This window comes from Mirounga angustirostris, unplaced genomic scaffold, assembly GCF_029215605.1.
Source record: "Mirounga angustirostris isolate CCGP_5_RB_7025 unplaced genomic scaffold, mMirAng1.0.hap1 SCAF_13, whole genome shotgun sequence".
Lineage (NCBI taxonomy): Eukaryota > Metazoa > Chordata > Mammalia > Carnivora > Phocidae > Mirounga > Mirounga angustirostris.
The window spans coordinates 53,273,187-53,300,159 of NW_026991721.1; the positions used below are offsets into that span (position 1 = coordinate 53,273,187).

At 36.4% G+C, this 26,973-nt stretch overlaps 1 protein-coding gene across 12 annotated transcripts in view; it reads right to left on the bottom strand.

Annotated features, from left to right (window-relative positions):
* EMSY (EMSY transcriptional repressor, BRCA2 interacting) overlaps positions 1 to 26,973 on the bottom strand; it is a 98,683-nt gene that overhangs the window by 55,037 nt on the left and 16,673 nt on the right. For 7 of the 12 annotated variants that reach the window (XM_064576901.1, XM_064576906.1, XM_064576904.1 and 4 more), the window contains 4 exons: positions 26,538 to 26,690; positions 23,654 to 23,913; positions 15,016 to 15,292; positions 2,209 to 2,463 (listed from right to left, as the gene is read on the bottom strand). In XM_064576901.1, the coding sequence (XP_064432971.1) occupies positions 2,209 to 2,463; positions 15,016 to 15,292; positions 23,654 to 23,913; positions 26,538 to 26,690 (945 nt within the window). The remainder of the gene's footprint in view (positions 1 to 2,208; positions 2,464 to 15,015; positions 15,293 to 23,653; positions 23,914 to 26,537; positions 26,691 to 26,973) is intronic. The other 5 variants (XM_045894473.3, XM_064576905.1, XM_064576903.1 and 2 more) reach the window with 2 other exon arrangements.

Genomic DNA, 26,973 nt, shown 5'->3' on the forward strand with positions numbered 1-26,973 from the left:
GAAACATCAACAAAACTAAAAGCTATGGAATGGGAGAAGATATTTGCAAATGACATATCTGATAAAGGGTTAATATCCAAAATATATAAAGAACTTATAAAACTCAACACCTAAAAAACAAATAATCCAATTAAAAAAAGGACAGAAGACATGAACCGACATTTCTCCAAAAAAAGACATTTAGATGGCCAACAGACACATGAAAAGATGCTCATCATCACTTATTCTCAAGGAAATGCAAATCCAAACTACAATGAGATATCACCTCACACCTGTCAGAATGGCTAAAATCAAAAACATAAGAAAGAATTGTTGGCAAGGACCCTCATGCACTGTTGGTTGGGAATGCAAACTGGTGTAGCCACTGTGGAAGACAGTATGGAGGTTTCTCAGAAAGTTAAAAATAGAACTACCCTATGATGTAACAATCGCACTATTGGGTATATTTACCCAGAGAATATAAAAGCACTAATTTGAAGGGATACATGCACCTCTATGTTTACTGCAGCATTATTTTCAATAGCTAAACTATGGAAGCAGCCAAAGTATCCATTGATAGATGAATGGAGAAGGAAGATGTTGTGTGTGTGTGTGTGTGTGTGTACACAATGGAATATTATTCAGCCATAAAGAAGAATGAAATCTGGCCATTTACAACAACATGAATGGAGCTAAAGAATATAATGCAAAATAAGTCAGTTGGAGAAAGACAAATAATGTAGGGTTTCACTGAAATGTGGAATTTAAGAAACAAATGAGCAAAGGGAAAGAGAGAGACAGAGGGAGAGAGAGAGAGAAACTTAGAAACAGACTCTTAACTACAGAGAACAAACTGATGGTTACCAGAAGGGAGGTGGGTGGGGGGATGGGTTATATAGGTGATGGGGATTAAGGGGTGCACTTGTTGTGATGAGCACCAGGTGATAAGTGGAATTGTAGAACCACTATATTGTACACCTGAAACTAATACAACACTGTTTGTTAACTAACGAATTAAAATAAAAACTAAAAAGAAAGAAAGAAATCCTGTCATTTGCAACAATGTGAATGGACCCTGAGGGTATTATGTTAAGTGAAGTAAGACAGAGAAAGACACATACTGAATGATCTCACTTACATGTAGAATCTTAAAAAAAACAAACAAAAAAAGGACTCACAGATACAAAGAATTTGCCAGAGGCAGGTGGTGGAGGGCTGGCCAAAATGGGTAAAGGTGGTCATTAGGTATAAACTTCCAGTTATAAGATAAATAAATCCTGAGCATGTAACCTACAGTATGGTGACTATAGTTAACAATACTGTGCTATATTTGAAAGTTGCTTAGAGAATAAATCTTAAAAGTTCTCATCACAGGAAATGAAATGTTACTATGTGTAATAATGGATGTTAACTAAATTTATTGTAATCATTTTGAAATATATAAAGAAATCATTATGTTGTACACCTATAAGTAATACAATGTTTGAGATATGTCAGTCATATCTCAAAACTAGTAATAAAATGTTCCTATCAAAAAACAAATCTGAAAATGTCAGCATCTTCAAATGCTTCTTTTACCACCAAATAAAGTCCAGACTCATTGGAGGAAGAAAAAAAGCCATTTCCATTTCTTAAAGATATTAAGTATATTGAGAGTCTTTTTAATTTCCCTGTGTTTGAACCCCCATCCTACTTGCTTTTCTATTCAATACTTTTATGATTCAATAACTTACACTAATTGACTCCTACTTCTGGTTCCCACTGTGCTAGAGATGCTTTCAATAAACTCCTAAATTATTATTCCACAAACTTCTTCATTGTACACAATGTCTTAAAATCTTAGCACCTCTGCTCATACAATTTTATGCCAAATTCATAATATAGCATTCTAACATAAAACTCTCCAGACTAATTTTTCGACTGCCTACTTTCTATAACCCCAATGCATCCAGAGTATAATTTTAAAATCTGGGTTTGCTTCCTCAGCTTCCTTATCTCCCTGGAGAGTTCATTGAAAATAACTGTTCCTGCTGAGCAAATTGCTTTTTTTCTCATTTCTATTCCCAAGCTCCAGTTCTTTATATAAGTATTTCAAACAGGAGACTCTCAAAACATATTTTGGAATTAAAACTCTGGTGCTTGAGGGAACTGTATATCCATATACACTCACAGTCTTCAGAGAAGTAGTGACTAAGGAAGAATTACATCTTATAAACATTTTCCAGTTACCTGACTCCTGTTTGATTTGAATGGTAGGCTTGATACCAGGTGGCAAAGGAGATTGCTGAGGCTGTTGCTGATGAGATACTGGAGCAGGCTGGGCCACCTGTTGCTGGGTCTGTTGCTGCACTTGATGTAACTGCTGCTTAGGAGACTGTTGATGCTGTTTAGGAAACTGTGCAAGAATCTGAGTTGGGGCACCTACTAAACTTTTGGGGGAAGGAAGTCTGGTTGATGCCATTTTGATCGCTGATGTAGATACGCCTGTAGAAGAGTAGGGGGAAAGAATTTAATAGTAAAGCACAGTTAAAGCTACTTCTTGTAGTAGATGATAAAGACTAGGTAAATCAATAAAAACAATGATTAAGCACCTGTTAAATGTCATACATAATATGTGGTATTTACATATTTGACATACAGTCCTCCAACTTTGCAAGGAAGGTATCATTGCTCTCACACTCAAAAAAATTGATTTTCCCTTGGTGAAAGTTAAGAGTGAAAGATAAAATAACAGGAAGGATACTCACTTGTCTCTCAATAAGTTTTCTGTTGGAAAATACAGGTTCTAAATGTGATTAATATAAGAACACAGCAAACTAAGTTTTGAATCTTATTTGTAATACATTTTTGAAATATTACTTTTTAGGTTCCAATAAGTCAATTTAAATAAGGCAAGGAAAATATTTCACACTGAAACATTCATCTTTTGAACTATTCAGCATGGCAAAGTAGCTTTTCTAGATCTCATTTCTGATGATCTATAAATTAAAGTCATTTCTTGAGAACTCTAACTGGGTCATTAAGTAACCTGTGAAAAATTACAGGTGGGCATACTCAATACATCCATAGCAAGACAATTCTAATGACATATGGAATTAAGACATTGCTTCTCAGGGCAATGCTAACATTAGCAGCATGCATAGGTAAGGAGTACCAGTAACTTCCACTAAAGATGTACAAGTTTGAGAGAAATTCTCCCCTCTCCCAGATATTTCCTCAGTAATTTTCTTATAATTCTTCAGTAACAAAACAGGACTATTATCTATAAATGATTTAATTTTCCTAACAACCTGGAATATAACTCATCAACTTTTTGAGCACTGCTGAAATGAAATGAAACTCATAAATTAATAGCTCAATTGTCAAATTCTTAGACTATTTCATACCTTCTTCTTCCATACCCTTCATTATGAACAATTACATTGCATTATAGAAAAAATTTTAAACAATATCACATTCCTATCTAAAATGTTCTGGAGAATGATAAAGATGGAAAAGAAACCTTGAGAAGTCATTCTGATTCCCAGGGGCCTCAGCTCCCCCATCTGTTGAATTTTCCTTGCCCTATAGGTCTCTAAGGGTTGCTGTGTGGATCAGGTAAAATCACAGACTGAGGACTACTTTGAGAGACAAAAGGTGTAATCAGAATCACCGGGAGGGCTTACCCACATTACCCACACATTCTCTCACCTCACCCAAACCCAACCCTCTCCAAATACTGGTATTTGACATGTCTGTGTTATACTGCTTAGTTGTGCTGAACAAGATTATCTCTGGAGCCCCGTTTGGCACCAACATTTTATGACTCAATGAATATAAAGTTTTATACAAGTGAAAGATACTATTTTTAAACGATTTAAAAGCTCTAACCTTTATACTAAATTTATAATGAATTCCTGCATTCAGATAAACTCTGTACATGGTAAACTCCCTCTGTTCTCCAAATAGTTTTTTATAGTAAAAGTATGTGATGTAAAAGCAGTCAGGATAACTTTAGAATCTGAGAAGTATGTCCAAATCATGCCTTCAACATATAAACACATTAACAGCTGTATGATCTGACTGAAGTTCATCTGACTTAATCTGACTATTTGTTCATTCAGTAAAAATTTACTGAGCACAAACTTTATGCTAGATCCTTGGGAAACTATATTGTATCCATGAAACTGTCCTTACCCTCAGAAAGGTCACAAGAGAATATAATCAAATGATTATACAAATCTATTATTACAAACTGTAATGAAAGCTATTTTTGTTTTAACAAGTGAAAGGTCCTCTTCCTTTTGCCCTTTGTTTCCCAAACAATTCAGCACTAAAGTTGTCAGCTGGTGCAAAGCAAGATGAACAACTAGGCAGCTAAACAGAAGAGTGGCTTAGCATGAAATGTCAGAGCCCACTGCAGAAACAGGGCTAGCATGGAAATCAGAGTAAGATGAGGAGGGTGTCCATGCTGGGAAACTCAGGAGACAGCACGCATGTAGAGTTACAGCCCAAGTAAGACAGAGAGGAGTTCCATGAGTGTGAGCTACCTCACAAAGAGTCTCAAAGCTTGAGCAGAATGTCTACTGGAAGGGGTGGCTAAGGTAGTATCAGAATCCAAAAGAAATGAAAAGGCCTTCTGGGTGGGAGGGCAGCCTGTCACAGGTGTTAGAGCTGAGAAGGGTGAGACTGGCATCCATGCAGAAGGGTGATGTGGGGAGAGTGTCAGAAACAGGTGGGGTGATGCAGGAGTCTGCAGGATGTCAGAGCCTGAGTGGAGTGAGAAAGGCATCTGCATGGAGATAGGGGCAAGAGCAACAACAACAGACTGGTTGCATACCGGGGAACTGATAAAATAAGTAAATAAAAGATAATGGAAGTTAGGTTTTTCACTATTGAAGAAGGGAATGGAGAAAACTAGAGTTGTTTGATTGAAATTAGATATGAGTATGAACCCACAGTTTTCATTATATAGAAATAAACATAGATATAAATATGTGTGCGTATAAATGTACACACATAACATAGCAGTAGAATATCTAGCACCCAGATTCTAGCTAATTATTACTTTCTACTAAAAGGAATCAGGGTTCCTTGGGAAAATGGCTGATCCCAGGGCTAGAGTAGGAAAAGTACAAGATGAGCTTGTAAATATAAAAGAATTTTTACTCCTCTTTTGTTATGTCTTTAACAGGAAATTGACTGTTTAAAGCAAAAATAATAGCAGTGCAATGTGGAGTCTGTAACGCATAGAATTAAAATGAAGGACAACCATAGCACAGGATGAGAGAGAGAAAACAGAAGAGTACTATTGGAAGATTCTAACACAATATGGGAAGTGGTATATTACTTCAAGATAGACTGTTACAAATTAAAAACGCATAATGTAAGCTCTAGAGCTGAGTTCTCAACCAAGGGCAGCTTGCCCCTTCCTACTTCCAGCGGTGGCAATCACTGGAGACATTTTTCATTGTCACGACAGGGGCTATAGCTACCAGTATCTAGTAGTAGGCAGAGGTGAGAAATGCTATTAAATGTCCTATAATATGCAGGTTAGCCCCTCATAGCAAATAATTATCTGGCCCAAAATGTCCCTATGTGAAGGTTGAAACCCAACTCTAGAACTATTTCAAAAGTATAAAAAAAAGTATACACACACACACAGACACACACACACACAGCTAAGAAGCCTATAAGAAGCCAATGGAAGAGATACAATGAAATCCTTTTTTTGAAAAAATCAATAAATCCAGGCGATGAGAAAAGAGGGAAAAGGAAACAAAGAACAGAGAGGATGAATAAAAAACAATTATCAAGATAGTAGAACTTGAATTCAATCATACTGATAATTACATTAATTGTAAATAGACTCAGTAATTCAATTAAAAGGCAGAGATGGTCACGGATTTTAAAAAAGTAAGCCTTACTATATAATGTTCCTAAGAGATACATTTTATTTACTTTTTTTTAAAAGATTTTATTTTTAAGTAACCTCTATACCCGATGTGGGGCTCAAACTTACAACTCCAAGATCGAGTCGCATGCTCTACTGAATGAGCCAGCCAGGTGCCCCAAGAGATGCATCTTAAACACAAAGGACAGATGGGTTAAAAGTAAAAGGATGAAAAAAGATATATCATGCAAACACTAATTATAAGAAAGCTGGATGGGGCGCCTGGGTGGTTCAGTCATTAAGTGTCTGCCTTCGGCTCAGGTCATGATCCCAGGATCTTGGGATCGAGCCCCGCATCGGGCTCCCTGCTCAGCCAGGAGTCTGCTTCTCCCTCTCCCACTCCCCTTGCTTGTGTTCCCTCTCTAGCTGTCTCTCTCTCTGTGTCAAATAAATAAATAAAATTAAATAAAATCTTTAAAAAAAAAAGAAAGAAAGAAAGTTGGATGGCTACATTCCTATCAGAAAAGGTAGACATTAAAACAAGAAGTATTACCAGAGGAAAAAAGCAATGCTTTATAAAAAGGACGTGACTTCATCAAGAAGAAACAAAAGTCAACTATACTTCACTAATAAAAAAAATTTTTTAAAAAGACAACAATCCTAAATGTGCATGCACCCAATAAAAGAGATCAAAATACATGAGACAAAAACTGACAGTGTTGAAAAGAGAAATGCACAAGGCCGCAGTGATAGTTGGGAGATTTTTACACTCCTCTCTCAGTAACTGATATTACAAGTAGACCAAAAAAAAAGATTAAAAAAAGGTATTTGAATAATTCTATTAACCAATTTAACCTCACTGATAGGTACAAGACCAAATTAAAAAATCAATTCTTCTAAAACCATTTACTAAATAATCTAATGCAGTATATACTCTTAGTTGCTTGGTTAATTTTCTTTCTCCCCTGCCTTTTGTCCTTTCTAACAAAAACCATTTTCTCCCCTCAAAAGGATCCACCTTCCTGGGTACTGCCATTTATTTTTTGGAGGGCCCCAAATCAGCCCTAGAGGGCAATTTCCAACTGATCTAAGCCAGTCATGATGGCTCCATTCCTCTTGCCAGGGACTAATTTAGGTTGGGTTTATGACACAGTTGTGGCCAACAAGACACAAGATCCTTCTCCTGGGAACTTCTGGGAAAGGTATTCTCTTTCCTAAGAGAAACTCACAAAAGGGGACTGTCTCTTCTTCCTGTGCCCGTTGTCATATCTGGATGCAATACATGAAATTGTTGCACTCATCCTGCAACCATGATGTGAGCTACCTCAGAAAAAAGCTGACACACCGGGCGCCTGGGTGGCTCAGTTGGTTGAGCGACTGCCTTCAGCTTAGGTCATGATCCTGGAGTCCCGGGATCGAGTCCCGCATCGGGCTCCCTGCTCGGCAGGGAGTCTGCTTCTCCCTCTGACCCTCCCCCCTCTCATGCTCTCTCTATCTCATTCTCTCTCAAATGAATAAATAAAAAATAAAAAAAAAAAAAAAAAAAAAAGCTGACACACCAAGGAAAGCCTAGAAGAAACTTCTTGATGGCTCCAGTGAGCTACTATTTAACTTAATTGGACTTCTCTGCTTCCGGACTTTTGGTTTTATGAGATAATAAATTTTCTTATTAAAAACAAATTGCTCAGTCAGATTTATGTAAAGTTATTCAATTACTTATCGAATTTGCAATTCAAGTTATATATTAATAACCCAGGGCTCCATAACAATCAAACATCTGAATGCCAAAAGAATATAGGCTACAGTGAATACCACTGAAACAAACATAATAGGCCATATTTGGAGAAATTAAATACAGTTCAGGCTACATTGGTAATTCTGAATAAACATGAACTACTTGGAGTTTTAACACAAGCCCCAATGAAAGAATGAAGCCCAAAACACATTAAAAAAAAAAAAGTCATATAAGTGAAGGGGAAAGAAGATCTGTAACTGTAAGAATATTACCTGTGTTTTGTCTTACAGAGATTAAAGGAAAAAACCAGGTATTAAACAACTGACTGGTTAAACAGTATGCCATTCAAAAATTTTCTTAATCCTAGAAATTATACTCCCTCCCCCCAATTTTTGTAAACAGGAGGAACAAAGACTTAAGAATGGACACATACTAGTAAAATATTCTAAGATGATATAGTTCAGGAACTAAAATATAACTTTTAGCAACCTCTACTAAAAAAACTCCATCCCTCGGGGTGCCTGGGTGGCTCAGTTGGTTAAGTGTCTGCCTCTGGCTCAGGTCATGATCCCAGGGGTCTTGGGATCAAGCCCCACGTGGGGCTCCCTGCTCAGTGGGGAGCCTGCTTCTCCCTCTCATTCTCCCTCTGTGCTCTCTGTCAAATAATAAAATCTTAAAAAAAAAAAAAAAATTCATGGGCGTACTTATAAAAAAAAAAAATTCCAACCCTCTGATTTGGTAATCCTGCTCCTGAGAGCCAGTACTAAGAAAAGAGAGGGCTCAATTAAATTCACAGATGTTTGCTATAGGTAAATCTATAATATCAAAATCGAGAAATACTCTAAATACCCAACTTTGAGAGAATTTAATAAGCTGCAATAGTAACAGAAATATTAAATAGCATTGCAAATAATTAGGGTAATTTAGAAAAATAGAATGTTTTATGAAAAAGTATGATACCAAACGGAATATGGGTTTTTTATTCCAAATACATAAAAAGGCATTAATACATAAAATGGAAAGTGCTATTGTGATACAGTGGTGGGATTACTGATGGGCTTTTGTTCTCTACAATTATTTAATACTTCAAGGTTTTAAAAAATGTAGGTGCTAAATGAGGACCACATTTGAATTGACAGGGTTGGGGGATTTAATAAGAGAAGGATTTCATGAAACAGAAATGGAAAATGGGAACTGCATTCAGGGAGAGCCTAAAGAAAATCAATATAGTAAAGAGAACAGGAGTATTTAGTGGATACAATTGAAAGCAATATGTTACTCAGGTTGAAGTAGGGTCAAGGAGGGAAAATAAAAGGTCAGTGGAAGACAGACTCAGTATTGGGTAAATAATTCATGACATCCACAAAAGAATATAAGGAGAAGAATGACATGAAAGAAAATTTTTCTCACCAAAATATGAGAAAAGACAATGGCAACAGGATTTATCTGAGAAATAGGTAGAATAAAAAGTAGAAAGGTCACGGTAATCAACCTGTGTAATGAACAATAGCCTATTATCTGGCTTATGAGGAACAGGAAGAGTCACACAGATTTAAGAGATAACAAAAAAAGCTATGCTATCTACAGGGGGAAAAAGGGGAGGAATCAAATATGAAGCAGTCATCTTTTTTTTTTTTTTAGATTTTATTTATTTATTTGACAGAGACAGCGAGAGAGGGAACACAAGCTGGGGGAGCAGTGGAAGCAGGCTTCCCATGGAGCAGGGAGCCTGATGCAGGGGCTCGATCCCAGGACCCTGGGCTCGCTACCCGAGCTGAAGGCAGACACTTAACGACTGAGCCACCCAGGCACCCCATGAAGCAGTCATCTAATAAACAATTTCCTTCTATGCACATAAAGCACATTTCAACTACCACCTTCCTTTTGTATTACCAGCACCAGACCTACAACCACCAAATTAAAAATTATCTCTTCCAAACACTAAAGTGCACAGTGTGTATGTGTATGTTACTTTTCATCAAACAAAAAAAGAAAACATAATATGTACATATGTACTTACATATTTAAAAAACATAAGGATAAATAAAAAACTAGTTAAAGGAAAAAAAAAAAAGGTTACCAATCAGGGAAAGACAAAAGAAGGTATAAGAATTGTAAATCAAAGATAGACTTCTCAGAACACACCTTGTTTGGTGGATTTGACTTTGGAAAATGAACTTTTATGCAATTATAAATTAAATTAAGTAAAAAAACTTTAAATTGCCATTAGTAAAAACAAAACATAATGACGTAAAGTAACCTAACTGTATACCAAAAGAGCTTAACTACAGGGAAAAAAGTTTATTTCAAGTGACTTTAAAATACAGTAATTTGACTATATATCCTTAGTGAGAATACCCTAAGAGCCAAAAGAACCATAATAAAATCTTAAATTCTGTTCAATAATCATACTGTTAGTCATCATATTGATTCTGTTATTCTGAAACTATTATATGTTATAGGATAAATCAATATATAACTTTATTAATTGTTAGAAACCAGGATTTTCAGCATAAGGAGAATAAAGATACAATTATATAAACAGAAAAACAAAGAAGTAAAAACCCATAATTCGAAATGGGAATTGATAATATAAGTATGAACTGATGATGTATTTCCTCCTCAAAAAAAGGGGGACTCTAGTTCTGTCCACAGAAAAGATTTAGAAACAATGACCAATCCAATAGCAATGACCATCCCCACAGTGCCCAGACTGTGATATCTAAACCACCATTTCTCACTAAGAAATCAGGGCTCCTTGAAAAAATGTCTAACTCCAAATCTGGGGCAAAAAATGTATGAACCTAGAACATCTTGTCATATCACAAAATAAGGACTATTAAGGACGAATGTGGTTGTGTCAAAAGAATTTAGGAGTCTCTTCAGAGACTCCCACTGGAATGTACGGGAAAATCTGAGCACCAAAGGAATATCTGCAATAAATTAACAGATATCAAAAATCTTAATAATATGGAGAATAAAAATTTTACTGGTCACTGAACTAACTCATTAACTGAAAACATAAATAGAGGGAAATACTCAGGCATTTATCCTGCTTTTTCTATATGAACTATACCTCAGAGTAACCAATGGTAATAAAGGAAAATTCTTCTTTAAGAATTCCACCTAATAAATGAAGAAAATAAAGATAAAATTCATTTTGCAACTACCAATGAAATAATGACCTAGGGAAAGACTATCAATAGCTATTAAAACAGTTGGTAATACTTGCACCTACTGATCAATGTTAATATCATTAAAGAGATAAATCAGACATTATGTGCCTCCTAAAGAGATGCAACAGCAAGTACACAATACCACTTAAAAAATATTCAATCCCGGGGAGCCTGGGTGGCTCAGTCAGTTAAGTGTCTGACTTCAGCTCAGGCCATGATCTCACGGTCCTGGGATCGAGCCCCACTCAGGGGGGCGTCTGCTTGTCCTTCTCCTTCTCCCTCTGCCCCTCCCCCCAACTTGTGCACGTTCTCTCAAAAATAAATAAATCTTTAAAAAAAAAAAAAGTTCAATCCCCCATCTCCAAAAACAATCAGACTTAAATCTGATCAAGCTTCTTGATTTAACTACCAGTTTTATGGAAATACATGGAACAGGATAACTTGTAAAACCACACCATGGGGATAAAAATCAGTAAAAACTAGACTATGGGAAAATCTCATGAAAAATGATGGATTTCTTCAACAAATAAATTGCAAAGGAAAAAAAAAGAAAAGGAAGAGAGACTTCTTAAGTTAAAAAAGACATAACCATATCAATCAATGTGTGGACTTTGGATCCCAATTAAAAAAAAATTTTTTATGCATGATCAAGGAAACTTTGATAGGAACTGAATATTTTATTATATCAAGAAATTATTGTTAAAAGTTCTAGGTGATAGTGGCATTGTGAGTTGCGATCTTTTTTTTAGGGATACATACTGAAGTATTTATAGCTGAAATTATATAATATCTGGGATCTGCTTCCAAACATTCCAGGTCAAAGGTGTGTGGAAGGAAATAGTAGGTATAGATAAAACAAGACTGACCATATATTGCCCATCCCTGAAGCTGGGCAATGGGCTCATGGGGGTTCATTTTACTGGTCTCTCTACTTACATATGATTGGAATTTTCCATAATAAAAAATGTTTTAAATCATCCTTCAAACTTTTATTTTTTAAAGATTTTATTCATTTATTTGAGAGAGAGAGAGAGAAGCGCAAACAAGAGAGCATAAGCAGGGGGAGCAGCAGAGGGAGGAGAAGTAGACTCTCCCCTGAGCAGGGAGCCTGATATGAGGCTTGATCCCGGGACCCCGAGACCACAACCTGAGCTGAAGGCAGCCGTTTAACTGACTGAGCCACCCAGGCACCCCTAAATCATCTTTTAAACTTTCAGATGACAAACTCAGAATAACCATTCTAATCGGTAGAATTTTTAAGAATTCCCATATTCGACATATTAAGGGGTTCCTTTTCCTTCCCACAGCATGAGCCAACCATACACCACCACCCCCTTACCTTTGGAACCATCTCTATATTTATAAACATGGAATCACCTACCAAGTTACTGCCATTAAGACTCTTCCCACTCTAACACCAGCTGCCCCTACAAGAATAACCAGAGACAGATACATCAACTCTGAAATAGCCTGTCTCTAGTCCCAACAAAGCCCACACTGAATGCCCTTCTCCGCCAGTTAGCCACACAGAAGCTGCTACAGGAGTCCTATAGTCAGAATGACAACTCTGGTCTGTATATTACTGCTTCCACTAACATTTATCTTTTTTAAAAGGAATTGCCTTAATTTTTTTTAGCACTAATATAATAGCTAAATTAAATATCTCAAACAAAGACTCAAAAGAATCATATAGTTTCCCTGAGTTTCTGCATTCATGAGTTTATTATTATAGCTCTCATGCTCTATTGAATTCCAGTGAATTTCCAAGAAATCTCTGCGATATCTTGTTCAGTGCCCCTATAACTACTTGAAGCTCAAAAAGATACAGGATACTAAGAAGCAAAGGAGAAAATAGGGAAGTCCTAAATTCCCAAGAGTTTCAGAGAATACCTAGAAAAAATAGTGTGAAAAACAGAAGAATGGAATATTCCATTTTGCCTAAAGATATTTCATTAATAGTGGGGCGCATGGGTGACTCAGTCCGTTAAGCACCTGCCTTAAGCTCAGGTCACTGCATTGGGCTCCCTGCTCAGCGGGGAGTCTGCTTCTCCTTGTGACCCTACCTCTCCTCGTGCGCTCTCTCTCTCTCAAATAAATTTAAAAAAAAAAAGATATTTCATTAGTAGCCAAGAGAAATACCCCTTTTATCTCAAGTAATAACATCTTCCTTTGGAAGAACAGTAATCTTTCTTTCTTTTTTTTTTTTTTTTAAGATTTTATTTTATTTATTTGAGAGAGAGAGCACAAGAGGGGGTAGGGTCAGAGGGAGAAGCAGACTCCCCACTGAGCAGGGAGCCCGATGCGGGACTTGATCCTGGTCCTCCGGGATCATGACCTGAGCCGAAGGCAGTCGCTTAATCAACTGAGCCACCCAGGTGCCCAGAACAGTAATCGTTCTAATAGTTCAATAAACTTCAACAAACTGTGTGATGGGTACTGAAAGGGAAAAATAATTATCACTGGATGATAGTTTTGATACAGGGGTCACTCAGGTAAGGAGAGAGGTGGCCTTTCCTTCTCTCACCTTCAAATTTTAAAATGGTGAATTTGGATCATGTTTGCAACCAACATTTTCAACAGACTTTCTGTATAAAAATTATTTCTATTTTTACTAATACTGTATTATAGTTTACTGCTGTGCAAATAGAAAAGTTAGAATGTTTTTTTTAAAAAATTACTTAAAGTAACAAATAAAAGAAAATTTCAAGCCTGCTATTTTCCTGTCCTTGATTGAGACATTAAATAGGTATTAGAGCCAGAAAATGACAGATGCTTTCACATCCCAGCATTAGGGCTGTAGAGTAAAGGAATACTGACGGCGCCACATCTACGTAGCCTCTTCTTTGCCTACACAGTTACACAGAACACACTAAACATTATTAAAACAATGATGAAAAATACTTGTGTTTTCCTATTCTAGTGCTTGTGTTCACTACTAGTTCATAAACTAGGATACTTTCAAGTTCCACTCTATCTTTAGCTATGTAAAATTCAATGAAAACTAATACTAAGTCGTGTTCTATTGTCTCTATGCTCCCTTTGATAGACTACAACCATGAGTATGATTTCTGTACAGTACATACTTCTCTCCCATCCTCATCTTAAGGCTCACCAACACTAAGAAGAAGATTTCTGACAGTGTGCTATCTGCCTTTCAGAGGGAGGAACATAAAGATATGGAAGAGAGCTAAACTTATTTAGGCTAACATGGAACTGAGATTTCCACATTTCCTTTCCTCTGGAATTACTAAGCAGTGATTGTTCTTCAGTTCAGCTTTAGTTCCTCTTAATATCTCCCATCATCCACCAATACAGAAAAACTTAGGGAGACTGAAGAAAAGGTGAATGACATGTCCTTGAAATCATCCTCTTCCTCCTGCTTATCATTGGGTAACTTACTCTGAAGAGGTTGTATACTTAATGTTTCCCCTAAGAACCTTGAGTAAAATATGGTTGACTCGAACAACACAGCTTTGAACTGCATGGGTCCATTCATACACAGATTTATTCAATAAATACAGTACAGTATGAGAAATGTATTTTCTCTTCCTTACAATTTAGGTAACATTTTCCTTTCTCTAGCTTACTTGATTATAAGAATACGGTATACGATGGATACAACATACAAAATATATCGATTGTTACTGGTAATGCTTCCGGTCAAAGTAGGCTATTAGTAGTTAAGTTCTGGGGGAGTCAAAAGTTATATGTGGATTTTCAACTGTGCCAGGGGTCAGTGCCCCTAACCCCTATGTTGCTCAAAAGTCAATTGTAATTTCAAGTTCCTCATTTAAGAATTTCATTAGGGGGGCCTGGCTGGCTCAGTCAGTAGAGTATGTGACTCTTGTGACTCTTGATCTCAGGGCTGTAGGTTCAAGCACCATGTTTGGTGTAGATTACTTAAAAATTTTTAAATAAATAAATAAATACATTTCATTATATTCAAGATATTTGCATATGCCTTTGAAATCTGTTGTTAACAGGGTTAATGTACATTTTGTAAGTATTAATTGCCTACTAGGTGATTAGGTACTATGCATTTGGAAAAGAAAAATCTTGGAGTAAGCCTGTTAAAGTGGGAAAACTGAGTAACCCACTATCTTGACATTCTCAGACTGGGGGAAAGGGAGTGGTAATTTCTGACATAAAAAGCAGGGATCTTCATACCCAAAGCCGAAAAATACACCCAGATGGTTTTCTTCAAAATCCCCATCTCCCACAGGTACAGAATTACATGGCGGATCACCACTCACCTTGTGCTACTGTTGACATGACCACGGATGGTGTGGAAGATACCACAGCTGTCACCGCAACTGTATTGGGAATAGGTGACGGTGCAGAACTGCTGCTGCCACTGCTGCTACTACTGACCAGGGAGGACTGTGAAGCAGTTATAACCACTGGTGGCTTCTGGGTTGTGGAAGCAATGACTGATGTTGGTACAAGCTTAGTGACTGCTGCATAGTTATGGGATTTGGAGAGAATGTTGGGCACGAAGGTTGAACTTGGTGATGTGGTCACTATAATAACCTAAGGAAGGAAAAATAAGTTATTTTCATGAACCCACTACACTACAGGTACATATAATCCAAAAATAGTTTAAGAAATATGAAGAAACAATTCATCAAAGAGAAATACACAACTAAAAATATGCGTAAGCTTTCCTTTACTAGTAATCATCAGAATTGTTTAAAAGAAACAACTTTTACCAACCAAATATTTTTAAAAACAATGTTCATTGCTGTATAAGATACACTGAAATAAGCATTTCAATTTCAATATACTGCTTAGGGAGTATAATGGGCACAATCTTTCTAGAAAGTAATTTGGATAATCATTCATTTATAAATATTTGTTGAGCATCTACTATGTGCCAGGCATGGTTCTAGATGCTGGGGATAGTGGAATGAACAAAGCAGACAAAGTTCATACTTCCATGGAGCTAAATTCTAATAGGTGGGGAGGGAAACAATAAACAAATTAGAAAAGTAAATATATGTCACATAGAGATAAATGGAAGAGACAATAAAGCAGGGTAGGAAATAAAGAATATTGGGAGTACTGTGTTATTTTTTTATATAGTATTCAATGAAAATCTTTCTGATAAGGTAACATTTGAGCAGAAACTAGAAGCAGGGTGTGAACCATATTGCCACCTTGAGGAAGTGCATCCAATGGCACAGAGAGCAGCAAATAAAAAGGCCCTCAGGCAGAAGCAAGCTTGGTATCTTCAATAAACTTCAAGGACCTAATAAATGGGATCGGAATTTAGGAAATAGTAGTAGGAGACAGAATCGGGGAAGTAATGGGGGACTAGATGATATAAGATCATGTTGATGCTATATACCCTTGATATGATATGATGAAAATGGCACATTATCAATGTGGTCTTCCTTTTAAAAACCCCAAACCTAGTTTAATCATGAGAAAAACATCAGATAAATTCCAATAGTGGAGCAGCCTACAAAATATCTGACCCGTATTCTTTAAAACTGCCAAACACAAGAGAAGTCTTGAGAAACTTTCACAGCCAAGAGGAACCTAAGAAGACATGACAAGTAAATGTAATGTGGTATCCCAGAACAGAGAAAGACAATGGGTAAAGAAATCTGAATAAACCAGACTTAATCTTAATGCATCAATACTAGTTCATTAATTACAGCAAAGTACCATAGTAATATAAAATGTTAAGAACAGTGGAAACTGAGTGTAGGGTATATGAGAACTTTCTGTACTATCTTCTCAATTTTTCTGTAAATCTAAAACTATTCTAAAAAATATTTTTTAAAAAGCATCACTCTGTCTGCTAGATGAAAAGTACAGTAGGGCAGAGGTAGTAAAAACAGCGAGACAAATTAGGATGCTCCTGGAATAAAGCAAGCAGAGATGATCGTGTTCAAAGTGTTTATAGCAGAAGTGGTGAAAAGTAAACAGATTCTGAATATACTTAAAGGTAAAACCAACAGGATTTGCTCATAGCTTGATACAGGGAATGGAGGGGAAAAAAGAAGCAGAAAGAGACTTCAAAGTTAGTCTGTATGCCTAGAAAAGTGTAGAAGATATAGGGAGACAAAGAATTTCAGATGAGAAAGAACAGGACAGAGCAAAGGACCTACAGTTGGAATCAGCCTGATGTATTTAAAAACAGAAAGCAAGCTGGTGTAGCAAAAGGCATATAGAGCAAGGAGGGGCTGGCAAAGTAAGGAGAGGCCAGATCATATTTATAAGCCAGAGTAAAGGATTTAAATTTTATACTAAGTGCAATAGGAAGCCATAGGAGGATTTTAAGTGGGGAAACAACAAAATTTGATTTATATTTTAAAAGATCATTCTAGCTGCTATGTGGTGAGTGGCAAGAATGCGAGCAGTGAGACTAGTAAAGAAACTACTGCAGTAGAACAGGCAAGAAATGATAGAGGCTGCTTGGACTGGGGTGTTAGTAGTAGAAATAAAGAGAAGTGATCACATGCAGATTCTTTTAAGAGGTAGAGTCAATAGGACTTGTTGATGTAGGGAAATGGTAGGCCTAAGGAAAATAACATAATCAAGATAACTCCTAGAGTTAATATGCATTGGATAAATTTAGATCTCCCCAAAATTTTATGACATAGACACAATTATTATCCCCATTTTACAGCTGAGAACACAAAAATCATTTACAAACCTATAGTATCACAGTTTTATTCCAGGTGGGCATAATGGTGGTATGGTGATACCCAAAACAGAGCAGAATTTCTTTTTCTTCTTTCACCAAAATTACCTCTACCTATCTAGGGCAGAAAATTGTTTTGAAAAATCCAAAGAAATTAAGGGAGAAATTCTCTTTCATTTTCACATTAGTCCTAAAGAAGGCCTGATGTTAAATCAGTTGGTCAAAATTTACTGATTATGTCCGCACTCAGTACCAACATCTCAAGGATGACTATATCATCATTATTTTGACTATATCATCATTATTATATATTTGCAGTGTCATGGAGAATTATAAGATGTAACTACATATCCACTACTTTAAGCAGTTTGTTAATTATTTGACGAGTCAAGAGAGATACCTAAGTCTTGACCAGCAAACATCTATATAGAGTTGACCAGCATACTTCTAGATAGACTCGATCAGCAAATACCTATATAGCATTATTACAAAAACAATCATAAGCCATCATATAAACTGAGAAGTAGTAGATCAATATGGTAAAAAGACCAGAAGTTTAAGAGTCGAACCTGAGCTTAATTCTGCTTGGGCCACTGACAAATGGCAGGCCCCTGGACAGGTTAAAATCTCTAGACTCCAATTTTCATCTATAAAATAGGGATAATAATACCTACCTTCCAAATCACTACAAGGATTGAATGAGATGATGATGTGAAGCATCTAACATAGTGCTAGGCACATAGCAGGTGGTCAATATTTGGCAGTCAACAAACAGTAGTTATTAGGTTACTATTACTATTCAGTAAAGGTGTTATAGATCAATTCAATCTGGAAATATATTTTATGTATTTTTTTGTTTCATTAAAAAATGTTATATATCTTTTATAATGTTATATATCTTTTTCCCAAATTCTGATACCCCTGAGAATCCAAAGAACTCATAGCTACTACCACAGTCAAACCAATTATAGTGATAATGGCAATTAGGTTTCACATTTGCCAATTCTGAACTCATAGTAGTAGCTTCCTGGAGCAGTATTTATAAGGACTCTGTGACACAGATAAGGATTCACCAAGGCTTGGCAGGAAAGTATGCCACAGTCAATTAACAATGTCTGTCATGGGCAAGGGAAGGGGAAGCATTCACACTTGTGTCAATTATTTCCAATATTAAAACTAGAGTATCCATGTAGGCTTCTAACATTAAGACAAAATTTCAGCAAAATAAATCTAGAAGTCTTTAAGAGCATGTTTTAGGCTATAGATACAAATGATAAGATTTCAGTCCGCACGTTGATTTCTGATCTGAAAAGGGGTTATCCAAAATTAGAGATCCACCTTAAAGAAAATTTACTTGTACTTTAAAGTTACGAATTACAACAGGGGAAATAAAGGTATTTTGAAACCAAGTGAACCAAACAGTGTTTATTCAGGCCATAATTCAAATTACTGACCTTCTAGCACTCACAAAAACTCCTTAAGAGTGCTGGGACTTGCACCCTAAGGATAAAATGAAAAATATCAATCAAGCACGTGAAAGCATAAAGCTGTATTTTGTTGCTTTGTTCATATAAGTGCTGCACCAATGTTATACTTAAAATGAAGGCACCACATTAACATAGGTGGAAATTTGTCTACCCTGAAAATATATGACCTATTTGAATTTGAATCAAGTCCACAAATTCATAAATAATTATACTTAATGTAAAAGTCATTTACCTAAAATAATTCCTAAGTTGACTTACATAGGATTTGTGAGAAATCCAAGGTGAATGCAATAAGGAAAACACCCTTCCAGAGATTTCAAAGAAGTCCAATAACCCAGCAGAAGGAAAACAAAAAACAAACAAAAAATCCCAAAGAATATCTATTAGTGCTACCATACTCAGCTTGTCCAAGAAGTAACAAAACCAATGGCATTGGGTACACATGAAATAAAGGAGTATAGTTTTGCCTCTGGAACATAGTAGATACTCAGTAAATATTTGTGGAATGAATGAGTCTTATTTCTAATTTAATTTGTTTTAAATGTTAATTTTTTCTGTACAGTAGGACAAATCTAAGGTTCTGAGCTTGGAATCTCCTGGTGTGGTTCATATGACCTTGGAGACAAATATGCCCTCTTATAAGCATCATATGTCTGACAACCTCGACTATCCATTCTCAATTGGCAATTCCGAAAAGAAAAAACAAAAATAAAGATACGATAAAGTCATTGAATCAAAACAAAACAAAAAATGCCAACTTCACTTACAGGTGAACCTTCCATCTTTTACAGGTACTTTTATATATGTATACCAAAGAAGATTCTAAAGTTAATAATGTTAGGTGACATTTACTAAGCATTCATCATATGCACTATGTGAAGTACTCTCCATGAATCATCTCATGTAATTATCCTGATAACTCTGGGAAGTAAGTACTATGATCTTTGTTTTATAAGGAAACTGAGGCTCAAGAGAAGTGACAGAGTCAGAACAGGAATCAGATCTATTTATTCATTTTTTTCATTCATTCATTCAACAAACATTAATTAACACCTTCTATTGTCATGAACTATTCTAAATACTAGGGAATACAGTGATGAATAAGATAAAGTCTTTACCCTCAGCAACATATATACTCTATGGGAGAAATAGGAAATGAATAAATATATAATATGATGTTAACCAGTTATAAGTATAATAAATAAAAATAAAACGAGTAAGGGAAGAGAAAGACATGGATGGGAGATGGGTGCTCTTTTAGCTATAACTTTGCTACACTATTTCTCAAATACCAAATTAAAAGAGTAGATGAGAAGGGGGAAGACAGAAGAATTACAGATAAATAAGTCCCAGCAAAAAAAAAGGCAGTAAAAAATTACAGTAAGTAGACTTATAAACTCACAGAGTATAGCAGGCTGGTAACACTTAATATAGGGCTAGTCTAGAAAGCAATAACGATACCATAATATTATATGACAAGTGATATTCAGAAGGGTTACCTTGGAGTCATCAAGTACAGATGCAAAAATCATGTTCAGTGTAACATTTAAAAAGTCATCAAAAATAGTTAATTTCTATATATTAAGGAGTAAGCTTCAGTTAACTGATGAATTCATTTTGGCAGAGCTCATTCTCAACAGTGCAAATAAATAAAACACTGTCTTACATAAAATACTAGCAAGGAAAGGGAGCTAACATTTTTTTGAGTATATACCTATTGTTGTACTTTAAAATACCCAGTCTCATTTAATCCTCACAGTAACTTTTTAAGATTCGCATTATTCTCATCTCACTGATGGGAAAACAGATTTAGAGAGACTAATTTATCTCAGGTCATACTGGAAGAGCCAGGGTTCCAACCCAGGCCTCTTTGACTACAAATACTCTTGCTTGATTTTAACACGATACCATAATGCTTCATCCTAAAACTGAAAATAGAATTATATTCCACAGATCAGCTCATTATCACTTAGGATTTACTAAGAAAATAATTTCTCATGTATTATGTAATGACATCTTTCCAGGAAACTCAAGGAGGTTCTTTAAATGAACGTTATTGTGTATCTGAGGGTTCAAAGGTGGGAAAGATCACCGGCTAAAGATAAGAAGGTACCTCCAATCCTTCCCCCAAATCCCTCTAAAATGGCATGAAGGGATTTTTTTTTAAAGGGGAAGAGGCATGCAAACCCCTAAGGTCAAAATGAAAAGAAGGTAACAGCTGTAAAGTTTTGTAAACTAGAAAACAGATAAGTAGTAATCAATCAAGCATAGCCTCGAAAGTGGAAACCAGAGAACCCCAGAAAGACTCAGGAATTGAGAGCTCAAGATATGTCTTAAGTGGGAGTAAAGGTGGCACTAGAGAGAGGAAAATTAGTTGAAAATCTATTTAAGCAGTATTTATATCTACAGCTATCCTCCCCCACCCTAAAGGAAGACTAGGAATTTATTCTCTTGAGGGAGAGGTTGAATCCAAGGAAATTTGCTAATACTGGGCCGAGGGAGCTGAGTGCTGTGCTACAGAGGGGTTAAGTGAAGTATATACTGAATGGTGAGACTATCCAGCCTGTTCCCTCCATTTATTCCCCAAACACTGGCAGACTGGCTAACTACTCTAAGCAGGAGACTGGAAAATTCTTCTCTGAGGAAATCTGACCAGTCCATGATAAAGCCCTAATGAGAGTGATAACTGATAGAGATAAAGGGGTAGTGGGTTTTTCTCAACGAAACAGCCCAGCTAGGTCAACCTACAATGAAAGTCACCAGCCAACATGCCCCACTCTACACATACAGCTTTCTGTCAGCTTTTAGTGCCCATAATCAAATATAAGCAGACAGCCAGCCAGCATTCAAGAAAACTAAAATGAAACAGATCAAAACAAATAGATAAAAGGAACTTACAGGTAGGAGAGAAAACATGAAAGAATAAAACATCAAAAAAAGTCATGAATATCATCAGAATATAGTGATTTTATGAAAGAACAGGATGCTGGTTTTTTTTTTTTCTTTAAAAAAAGGGAACTTTCAGAGATCAAGAAAGAATTACCAGAAATTTAAAGTATGATAGCAAAAATGACAAATCCAGAAAAGTAGTGAAGGATAACATGAAAGGATAGAGAAAATAATACTTACAGAGCATTTACTATGTGCTAGGCCCTATTCTAACAGTTTTATATTTATTATCTCATTTATTTATACCCCAAAACCTTATAGATTGTTTTCCATTTTTCGAATGAGAAAACTTAATTCCAGAATTTAGGTTCCCCAAAGTCACAAAACTAATAAGTTGCAAAAACTGAGATTCAAATTCAGAAGTCTAGTTCCAAAAACCCAGGCTTTTAACCACTGTATTACAGTAGAAAGAAAAAGCAAACAAATGGAAAATGGGAGTGAGAAAAGACAAGCAAAAGGTTCTATCCAGGCAGTTCAACATCCTAAATAGTTGATCCAAAAAGAGAGAACAGAGAAAAATCTAGAAAATAATTCAAGAAATTTCCTAGAACTGAAGGACATGAGTGTCTAGAGTGAAAGGGACCACTGAGTGTGTACCAATGGATAAAATAAAGACCCACATCAAGAAAAATTACCTTGAAATTTCAGAACTCTGAAAGTTACCAAGAGTTTTCAAAGAGAAAAGGAGGAAATTAAAATGGCATTGGGCTTCTCAAAAGCAATACTGAAGGCAACAGCCAATGGAGCAATATCTTCAAAATTCTCAGGGAAAATTACATCCAACCTAAAAAATACTTTACCTAAACCATCAAGAAAGTGGGAGAGTAAAATAAAGGCATTTTCAGTCCACTACACAAGGTATCAAAAAATTCACCTTCCATCCACACCTACATCAAGAAGCTACCAGAGGATGTTCCAGCAAATGAGTAAATAAATGAAAGAGGAATACCAGCATGCTAGTGAAGGGAGACCCCAGAAATACAGGTGTGCAACAAGCCTAGGGTGCCAACAGCATCCATATTAGTGTGGAAAGTTAGAGGGTTCTAATAACATACAACTGACAGAATATTGTTGATTTGAACATACTGAGAAAAGTTTAGGAAAGAACTAATGATAGCATACAAAGAATAAAAAAAGAAGGCAACAGTAATTATGCACTTAATCATATCCTTCCTGTCTTCTATAAAACACCCACTTCTGACAACTTTGTTACTCTGGCAAAGTAAAAACTGAGTTCCTAAAGGTAAAGTTATCCATATATAGGTCAAAAAAAATTTTAGTTTTTTCCCAAATGGCATTACAATAATAAAACAGAACAAAAGTCTTAGAAGTATGAGATCTGCTGGCTGCGTGACATTAGGCAAGTCATTTGGCATCTCTGAGCCTCATCTACAAAAAGTGAATTAATAAGGGGCGCCTGGGTGGCTCAGTCGTTAAGCGTCTGCCTTCGGCTCAGGTCATGATCCCAGGGTCCTGGGATCGAGCCCCGCATCGGGCTCCCTGCTCGGCAGGAAGCCTGCTTCTCCCTCTCCCACTCCCCCTGCTTGTGTTCCCTCTCTCGCTGTGTCTCTCTGTCAAATAAATAAATAAAATCTTTAAAAAAAAAAAAAAGTGAATTAATAATACCTATCCCAAGGGTGATAGGTATTATTCTGTGCAGAATTAAAGTAAGAGACCTGATCATTCCCAGCATAATGCCAAGCACATAGTAAGCACTCAGTGCATGTTTGTTAAATCTGAATCATATTGACTGAAAGAAATGGAAACAGCAATCATCAGACAGAGACTCCCTCCTTCACATACCTTTTGTGTTGTTGTGTTTGTCGTCTGTGTTGATGGTTTGGTGAAGGTTATTTTCACAGGAGACATGTGGGGTGGTAAGGAGTTGGCAATGCTCTGCATGATGTTGCTCATCTTGGGACTGCCACTCACAGGCACAGTGATCGTCTTTGAGACCGGAACAACAGCCTTTGGAACTTCCTTTAGGACAACAGGGGAGGAGCTAGAAGAATTTGTTCGCCTTCGTTTTCTGGGTTTTTCATCTTCATCTGAACAGCTAACACCTGAAAGGCAATGACAGTTTTGTTGTATTTATCACAATCTAACCCTGCATTTTATACTTCATTTTAAATCTTTGTGTCATCAGCCATCCTTGACCTCTCCCTTTGCCTCAGCCCCAAACAGTAAGTCCTATCAATCCTCCCTCAGAAGTTTTCTCTGAATGCCTTTCCTCCTTTCTTTAACCCTGTGGCTATGTCAGGCCTTCTTATCTCCTGCCTGTATTTTAGCAACCTCCTAAAAGATGTCCATGCTTCGAATCACTCCACTTCTACACTCCATCCTACTGCCAGTTACAGAATCTCATACCTAATTATGTCAATGCCTTGCCTTAAATCCTTAAGTAGTTTTTATCTCCCTACAAGATGAGGCACTTAAATCATTACTACATCATTCAAGGTTCTACAGCTTTCCAAGAACACAATACAGCTGACCTTCAAACACAAGTTTGAACTGCACAGGTCCACTAATATGTGTATTTTTTTTGATAAATACAGTATATTACTATAAATGTTTCTCTTTCCTCTTATGATTTTCTTAGTAACATTTTCTTTTTTCTAGCTTACTTTATTGTATGAATACAGTATATAATACATATACAAAATATGTGTTAGTCATCTGCTTATGTTATCAGCAAGACTTCTGGTCCACTATAGACTATTAGTATTTAAGTTTTTGGGGAGTCAAGTTATATGCAGATTTTCGACTGCACAAGGAGTCAGCAACCCTAAGCCCCACATTGCTCAAGGGTCAACTATATCCTACTCTACCCAACCCTGTGCACCCTTATAATCCCAGTACACTGAAGTGCTCACGATTCCCCAAAGCCACCTTAACATATTCTATACAACCAGAGTCTCCAAACACTATTGTTCTTTGGGGAATACTACCTACCAACAATGAACTCTTCATCATCCTGCAAACCATCTCCTCAGTGACACTCTCCTTACTCCTCTAAGCAAAACTAATCCACATCTCTGAGCTTAAGCACTTTGTATATTCTCTTCTTTATCACTCACCCCATGGCAATGTGGCTGCTGGTCTGCACATCTCCCATTATTAAGGGGCTCCCAGAGGGCGATGACTAAGACTTACTGGTTTGTTTCCCCAGTACAGTGCCTTGCACATATGAAGCTAGATTAATGAACAATTATATCTCAAACTAATGTTGCCTGTGTGACTTCTGAGAATAAAGCAATAAACTTCCTATTATTTTAAACTACATTTTATGTTTAAAGGTTTCCTCGGGTTTGGGATTCACTTTCAGTGTTTTAAAAAATTATCAAAAAAAAAAGGGGGGCGCCTGAGTGGCTCAGATCGTTGAGCGTCTGCCTTCGGCTCGGGTCATGATCCCGGGGTCCTGGGATCAAGCCCCGCATCGGGCTCCCTGCTTGGCGGGCAGCCTGCTTCTCCCTCATCCTCCTACTGTTCCCCCAGCTTGTGCTCTCTTGCTCTCTCTGTCAAATAAATAAATAAAATCTTAAAAAAAAAAAAAATAGATCGCGGGGCGCCTGACTGGCTCAGATGGAACACACGACTCTCAATCTTAGGGTCGGGAGTTCAAGCCCCATGTTGGGTGTTGAGATTACTAAAAGGAAAAAAAAAAAGAATTTAAAAAAATAGATCTCTTACAGTCACCTTGGCTAAATCTACAGAAATCACTTGATCTTAGCCAAAAGGCTGAGAAGTGATTAAATCTAGAGAAATCAGATATAAACTTAATAGTTCCAGATTCTTAGTTTTTTCTTTATGAACTAAAGCCTCAACTATTTTTGTAGACTTTTTTTTTAAATCAAGTGAGAAACATAAATCCTTCCAACATTCATAGGAAATCTCTACAAAGCAGACAAAAAAAAAGTATACAGCATGACTCATGGAATTAATAAACTATAACTCCTTATACCACCTTCAGTTTTTAGACTTTAATTTAAATAAGGCTGACAATGACCTAAAATCATTCCTAAAACAGCAAACTCTACCTCTAAAAGTTACAAAGAAATCAAGTTTATAACTATATTGAGAAAAATGAAAATCAAGTACTAATAATCTCCAGCTGATAACAAAAGCAAAACAATACTGACATAACAGACACTAATACCAAAAAATGACCTGGACATTAAACTGTTTCACAGGATAGAATCAAGGGGCTAAAAACTGCAAATAAACTTCAAAAGCTTATAGTCAACTAAAAATATAAAAGATGGACTCCCCAGATACATCACTGAAAGTAACAGCTGGATGATATACTATATAAATAATTTTTTAAAAAACATTAAAAATTACACTTACAGGAGTAAACACTGCATAAATCACATAAGCACATTTCTTCAGTTTCCATTCACATTTCTAGTCCATGACAATCAAAACAAGTGAATACTTGGAAGATAGCACTGTTCAAGGCAGATTTCCCACAGAGAACAAAAAAGAAGTAATTTCTCAACCCCCAGAACTGATTAAAAAGCAATATATACCTAGTCACGTGTAAAGAAAGGAATTTACAACCTTCAAAAACTAACCACTGCTAATAGCCAGTGGACCGATGATTTAATCCAGGAAGGCAGATCTAATCAGAGCCTATGTTGCAGCATTTAGCCAAGATGGCCCTGATAACACTGAGAATATCACTTACTTTTGACATAAACAGTACTTCCACTTGGCAAGACAACTACATTGGAGGCAGGACTGGCAGGTCTTGGAGACTTAACCGTCGCTATGCTGCCACTTGGAACAGGGGTAGAGGTTGGGGTTGACGTGGTACTTGTGTAGGAATAGCAAACCACTACTGAAGGAACGATAAAAAAGTTTGCTGTTAACTTTCACCAAAACTGTCCACGCATATACATAAAAATATTTTTACTGCAGGCCAATTTTAACATTTTCATGTGATCAGAAGTTAGAGGCCATTACTAGGTCCATTAAGTTAAAAGGTATTAATAACCCTTCCAGAAAATCATCACTTCACTGGGTTTTCCTCAAGTATTTAACAGCTGGTCTACAGGTGACTTTGCCAATGGAGAAGAGCACAATTACAAAGAAATCCAGTTTAAAACTATACGAAGAAAAAT